Raw genomic sequence first — 7,584 nt, forward strand, 5'->3', positions numbered from 1 at the left:
AGAGCTCAAAAAAGCGGCCAGGTATTAACGGAATTAGCGGGAAGTTGCAGGGATGGCCTTTAGGGTCAACCGTTTTCCTAATTTTTTTCTCTTAACTTAAATAAATTAAGGAAGTTTGAGCGTAACTAATGAGTCAAAATAATGTTAAAATTTTTTTTTAATATTAGTCTTCCCAATATTTGTCAAAATTTATTTATTTTTATTTATTTATTTATTTAATTTAAATGCCAAGGCACTAGCCGAATGGCAAATGGTACAAAAATAGCAGATAAAAAGTACATGTAGCAATATAAACAGATCTATATAAATAAATTGACAAGTTTAGAAATATAACTATTTAAACATAACATACAATTTGAAGATAAGAATAATGAAGTCAACTAATATCGCTTAAAAATAAATAAGAGTGAAGTAAATAAAGGAGAATAAAAATTTTTAATTAGGATAATAGTTGATGAACGATAAATGATAAATGATAAATCTCGGACTTGGATTTGAATTTAAAATTTGGGATTTAAAGTTAGAATTTAAAACACAGCCAATAGCACTAGTTTAGTGATTTGAATCATCTTCAGTTATGCCAGGTATCCAGTTCTCCTTTAGCTCAAGACCACGGAAAAATTCATATGCTTTTATCTTGAAAGTATCAATGCTAAGTGCATTGATGACATCAGTTGGTAATTCTTGCCAAAGACGAATTGATGAGATTAAAAATGAATGCTCATAGGAGACAGTTGAAAAATTCGGGATTATAAATGCAACATTATTATGTTTAGCCGCCAAACGCTCAGAACGTCTAATGTCAGATGGTTCATCGATGAACAAGTTTCTGAGGAAACTAGGTTCACCAGTGCTAAAAAGTTTATATAAGAAGCACGCCAAGAGGTAACATCGCTTTGATTTAACTGTAAGCCATTGTAGGGAGTGTCTGTGAGGAGTGATATGTTCATCACGCTTTAAGTTGAAGATGAACCTTATACCGTTGTTTATCAGACGTTGCAACTTATAATCAAGCCTTTTAGGAATATCTATCAACACCAATGAACAATAGTCAATGATTGGAATAATCATTGCTGTAACCAATAATTTTCGGGTTGAAGTAGATAATGAATTCTTCTTAATTCTTTATTTTAATTTTAAATAATTTAAACAATTTAATAATTGATGATTTTTACTTATTTAATAAAGTAAAGTAATAAAATGACTTTAGTATTTATTACTTTCCGGAATAAATAAACAGATTTGGCAATAGCGCGCTTGATTATACCCATAACAGAGACGTGGATGAGTGTGTGAGTTAAACATTTCTCTCTCTGTAACTATACTTCTATCCTTTTCTTTTTTCTCAGCTGTTGACGCGATGTTGTCAAATCTTTATTCGAATAAATAGCTGACGGTAAACGAGTTACAGACATAAAATTTGACTTTAAATATTTCAAAAATTATATCGGTAATGTATTATTATTAAATTGTTTTTATATTTTGCAATAATCTAAGTTTTTTGTGTATATTTTTTTATCCGTTAAAATTGAGAGGTTAATATTGAAAAAAATAATTAAAGTCTCGACAAAAGTTTGTCCACCATAAGAGCCCGTGTATAAGGAGATAAAATATGTGATTTTTAAAATTTAATATCTAAGTAACTAAACGGTGAATCTTTTTCAAATTTTGGGATTAGATAAATGACGTCTTTATTTATACGTATACTTAATTTCAAAGCTCAAAATTGGAAATTATTTTTTACATTAGATTCGCTCGAACTTCCTTAAGTCTATAGCTATATTACATTACAGTAATACACAGAAAAAAAGATTTCTTGACTGGAGAATAAAATTCTTGGCTCAAGTAAATTTTCGGGTGCCCGAAGGAAGACCGAAGTTGTCTTGGCCGAAGTAAAAATTTTTCTTGAAATTCTATTCTTGGTGGAAGTAATTTTTCTTAATTCAAATTATCATAAATACTTGGTACAATAAATTTTTATATTGGATCAAGATTTTGAGATACTCTAGGGAAGCAGCGCCACCTACTTCAGCTGAGAAAAAAATTTTCTCACCTTGAGAAAATTTTTCTCTTGAATATTTGATACCCATTTTAGATTATTTTAGCACGCAATTATACATATTGAATGAAAGAAAATGGTTCAATATTATTTGATCTTCCCATTTGACATGTTTGTCAATAAAAATATTAATGAAAATTTATTATCGAGATATTTAATTTTTTGGAGCAAGAGAAAAATTTTCTCAAGACAAGAAAATTTACTTCTGTCAAGAACTTAATTTTTTGGAGCAAGAGAAAAATTTTCTCAAAACAAGAAAATTTTCTTGATTCAAATAAATTGTCTTGGATCAAGATACGTATTTCTTGAAGCAAGAGAATTAATTTTGTTGGGATAAGTGAAATTTCTTGTGTCAAAAAAAATTTTTTTTTTCGCCCAAGAAAATAATTAGCAAGAAAAATATTTTCTTGGTTCAAGTGAACCATTCTTTCTGTGTATTTATATAGCCCACACGAGTTTTTTATATATTTTATATATTCCACAAATATTTTTACATATTTTTTATATTCCACAAATATGAGAAATATCATATAGGTATATAAAATATATGAAAAAAATCGTGTGCATACTTTAATGAAAGGTCTCGATGAGCGTAATATTAGGATTAGCTTATTTCTTGAAAAATGTCAATAACGAAGAAATGACGTTTCATTTTATCTACTAATGATATTTTTAACGATCTAAGCTCATCCTGGAGTTACACTTATCGAGACCTTGCATTTGAATACCCACACGTATTTTTCCATATATTTTATTCAAATGATACATCTCATATTTGTAAAATATATAAAAAAAAAAATTCGTGTGTATATGAAATAAAAATTCTTATATATATGATATTTATGAAATATATAAAATATATGAAAAATGCAAGTGGGTACTCGAATAAAAGATTTCGATGAATGTAACATCGGGATGAACTTATATCTTTAAAAACTTCAATAATCAAGAAATGACATTGTATCTTGTCAACTAATGATATTTTTAAAGATATAAGCTCATCTCGACATTTCACTCATCGAGACCTTTCATTTGAGTACCCAAATCAATTTTTCATATATTTTATATATTTATATATATTACATATATGTATATATGAAAAATATATCAAAAATGCATGTGGGTACTCAAATGAAAGCTCTTGATGAGTGTAACATCGGAATGAGCTTATATCGCTAAAAACATCATTAGTTAACAAAATACATTATAATTCGTTAATTATTAACATTTTCGTAAATATAAGTCCATTATATTATACTCATCGAGACCTTTCATTTAAGTACCCACATGAATTTTTTCATATATCTTATATATATGATATTTATAAAATATATGAAAAGTGCATGTGGGTAGTCAAGGTCAACAACAATTTATAAGTAAAAAATCTATTAAATAAACAGTTTCCTGTGGACTGAATTGGGAATCTAAACCATTCTGGAATCCACCGGAAGACACACAAAAAATTTCATTAGAATCGGTCCAGCCGTTTAGGAGGAGTTCAGTGACAAACACACGCACAGAAGAAATATATATATATGTCGGAGAGGCAGGATCTTTTGTTAGAGGTTCAGCATTTTGTGATTTACCCATTTTTATTATTACAATTAATTAATATTCCCAATTACAATAAGATCAATTATCAAGAATGAGTAGGTAAACTCGTACAAGATTAATTTAACTTAGAATGCTAACAAAATTATAAATATCTTGCGATAGACCGAGACTTAGGAAATAACGAATTCGCGATCACCAGGACGTCCGTTCAATCTCAATTCCAAATCAAGACTGTCTTTTCCCCAACTATTCTCAAATAGTCTGCCTGCTGCATATTTCTCTTTTCCATATTAATTTTATGATACCTCTATCGTCCTGGGATCCCGACTACGTTGACCACCATGTGCCTACCTAGGCCTAAGCCTACCGCAATAAAACAATTTCGTTAAAACTTATTTTACAAAATATTAAAGTAATAGTACATTTCTTAAAATTACTAAAAATAGAAATATCCTAAAGAATATTCTCATCACTTTGACAGAAAATACTTCGCTGTACTTTATTCTCCGACATATATAAAGATATAAAAAATATGAAAAAATTCGTGTGCGTAGTCAAATAGAAGGTCTTGACTAGCTTAACTTTAGAATGAGCTTACACTTAAAAAAATGTCAATAATTGAGAAATGACGTTGTATTTTGTTCACTGATGATATTTTTAATTATGTAAGCTCATCTTGATGTTACACTTATCGAGACTCTTCATTCGAATACCTACACTAATCTTTTATATATTTCACAAATATGATAAATATTATATTTATAAAATCTTTTATTAAAAAGCTTATGCGACGTTTTAATTGTTGTCGCTTTTCATTGCGACCTTTACAGTTTTTCAATGTCTGAATCATCGTGTCGTAGATCTCATTTAAAAGAAAATCGAATTTTCCTGGAAAAATTTCAAAATGGCGAGGTGCCCCGAAGTAGGGGGCCGAATACACCAAGAAGTATTTATGACAAATATAATAAGCAGATTTTACTATCAAATAATTATGAAGACTCCATTTAGTCAAATAAAATAAAACGAATTAATTTTTACACCAAAATTAGTTAGTTTATCGACAGAAAACGACTGTTTGAATTATTTGAAATATTCGAATTATTCGAACTATTCGAATTATTTGAATTATTCGAACTATTCGAATATTCGATTCGAATTTCAAAAACTCAATTCAGAACGTTAAATAATTTTTAACTACACTAATTTTTGGCTATAAAACTTATTTAATCTGTAGTAATTAATACAAATCACAATGCTGATCACTAGTCTATAAACCTATTAGAGATTAGAGTGCTGTTAAAATTATATGGCCTCAGCTTGTTTAAGTTCTGGGTACCGCTTTGAAAATTTGGAGATATAGTTGGACGTTAAAATTTAATATAAAAATTATAGTTTATGTCTTTGCAAAAAATATGTAAGATTTAGAAAAGACTATTTCATTGGGTGGTACAATTTTTTTCATTTAAAATGATAATATACCGTTTTTTTTTACTGATTGTTCGGTTTACGGCTTAGGACCTTGTTCATGAAAAAAATAGCATCTATCGGCTACTCTCGACATGTCAACTTTTAAGTTAATAAAAAGATAATTGTTTTGATTTATAATTGAAAAAACTTACAGAAATCAATTACTGTATCATTGAATAATTATAACATGCGCATATTGCTCATAATAAATATACGGATTTTGTATTACAACAATTCGAAAAGTACTGGTCCCATTTTTAAAAGTGTTCAAGTACTGGGTACTTTACCTTAGTAAAAATCAAAATTTTGATTTGGTTGTAGCTTATGCAATAGCTACTACTATGTAGAATATGTGGATTAAATTACATTAAGATCGGGTTAGTGGTTCCGGAAGTATCATCTTCGTCAACCAGAAAAACATAGTTCTGGTTCCCTCCAACCTTTGCAAAAATTTTATTTTCTTTCCCTTGAACATCCACACAAACATCGTAAAATAATATAATTACAGTGGCCTGGTCACTTATATATCAGTACTTTATATGTACTTTCAAAAAATGTAAAAAAAAAATTTCTTTTTAAGTTGCAAACCAGAATGATCCCTTAAGTTTAAAATTTTTTCTTTTCGTTGCAATTAATTTTTGTTACTTATTTTTTTTTTATGATTTTATTTAGTGATTTGTCATTTAATAAACTGAGCTCGCTGGACTCAACTTTGTTTCATGATCTAACGTCATTAGAACGCTTGTAAGTATTTTTTGCTTCTTTTTTATTATTTTCATTGGAATAATAATTAGATTCTCAAAGTTGTAGTATTGTTATGTAAAATTCAGTTAATTATTTTTTTTACTTACAGAAAACTGAACAATAATGCGCTCAAGACATTGACGGAAGGAACGTTCTTCGGTTTAAAATTATTGAGACAATTGTAAGTAAAAGTAATTTTTTTAAAAATGTTCCTTCAATTTTGAAAGAGATTTATGATTTATTCAAATTAATTAGTAAATTTAATTATTTATCACAATATGTGAATTTGATAAGTTGAAAGACTAACTAAGACTTTATTCAAAAAAAAATCAAGAACTGTTTTTTGGAAACATTCTTAATTATTTACTAAACTAAACTTATTACCTTTCAGAGATTTGTCCAACAATCCATGGGAATGTGACTGTTACCTCTACTGGCTGAGTAATTGGAAGAACACATCAATGTTCAAATTAAAGTAAGTACTCCCCTTTATCTTCCCAAATCTACACTGATAAAAAAAATATCTTCATTCAAGGAAAATATTCTTGCTCCAAGAAAATTATTTTAAAGAGAACTAGTTGTCTTATTTGAAGAAATTCTTGTCTTGATTTCTTGTTTCTTGGAGTGAGAGATCTAATCACTCCGATCGATAACATTTTTACTTGGTTCAAGACTATATTATCTTCGATCGATACAAGTGAATTCTTTATTCAAAAACGATTCTATTCAATAAAGAATAATTTTATTTCATTTCAAGAATTATTGATTGTTGATTCAAGAACAAATTTTTTTATTTATAATGTTATAAGTTTAAGTCAGAAAAAAACTTTGAAGTAAAAAATTTGTATTTCTCTATATGCTGAAAAATATTTATTAATACAAAGAATAGCAAAAATACAAAAATTGATATAAGTACTTAAAACAAGTAAAATAATATTTTAGTTCAAAAGTCGCGCCATACTTATAACAAGTCGGTAATATCTTAAACCAATGTTATCGTCTATCTTAATCCAAGAGAAAGAATTCTTGGGCGAAGTTATATTTATCTTATTTTAAAACAACCAATTTTTTTTGATTCGAAAATCAATTTCTTAAGTTAAGGGAGTACTACCAGTTTTAGAATTGACGTGTTTAGAATTTAATGAAACTTGGCATATTGGTATTTGATAATATCATAATTAAGCAGTAAAATTTTTGGAAGCCTACATAGAACTGAAAATAAAATATTAATATTTATAAATTTTTGCCTTTATCATTGATCTTTATGAGAAATCACAGACTTTATTTTATTTCACAAAACTGGACGTTCAGATTTCTATAATATTGGTATCAATAGAAAGGAAAAATTTATTGAATATTGTGTGCAAATAAAACCATAAACTCAGAGCTTGTGATAAGAATAATTAATAAATAATTGAGAAGAAAGTACTAGTCAACTTAAATGTGGCAACGCCGCAGAAAAGGTTAGGATGCGCGCGAAATTCAAACATACACTAATGTACATGAACTCTTATGTTGAGTGAAACAGAATATGTTTCTGTCTCTTTAGCTTTTATGCGGCGTTGCCAAATAAAAATACTACTGAAGTCAAATTACACAAAGCACTAATTTGACACCTGTGGTAACGGTAGTACTACTTTAAGAGAATTGAATTACTTAAAACAAGAATGACATTTTGAAGAAAAAGTTTTTTTTGAGTCAAGTCATTTTTTTATTAGTAATAATCATCAATCTAAAAAACAATCATCAATCTGTTCCAG

The 7,584-nt window shown here is 27.9% G+C and overlaps 1 protein-coding gene across 2 annotated transcripts in view; it reads left to right on the forward strand.

Annotated features, from left to right (window-relative positions):
• The window catches only part of LOC123262409 (adhesion G protein-coupled receptor A3), a 36,358-nt gene that overhangs the window by 11,505 nt on the left and 17,269 nt on the right, over positions 1 to 7,584 (forward strand). The window contains exons 3-5 of one of the 2 annotated variants that reach the window (XM_044724591.1): positions 5,753 to 5,824; positions 5,934 to 6,005; positions 6,216 to 6,299. In XM_044724591.1, coding sequence (XP_044580526.1) covers positions 5,753 to 5,824; positions 5,934 to 6,005; positions 6,216 to 6,299 — 228 coding nt within the window. The remainder of the gene's footprint in view (positions 1 to 5,752; positions 5,825 to 5,933; positions 6,006 to 6,215; positions 6,300 to 7,584) is intronic. The other variant, XM_044724592.1, reaches the window with a different exon arrangement.

Source organism: Cotesia glomerata, linkage group LG4 (assembly GCF_020080835.1).
Source record: "Cotesia glomerata isolate CgM1 linkage group LG4, MPM_Cglom_v2.3, whole genome shotgun sequence".
Lineage (NCBI taxonomy): Eukaryota > Metazoa > Arthropoda > Insecta > Hymenoptera > Braconidae > Cotesia > Cotesia glomerata.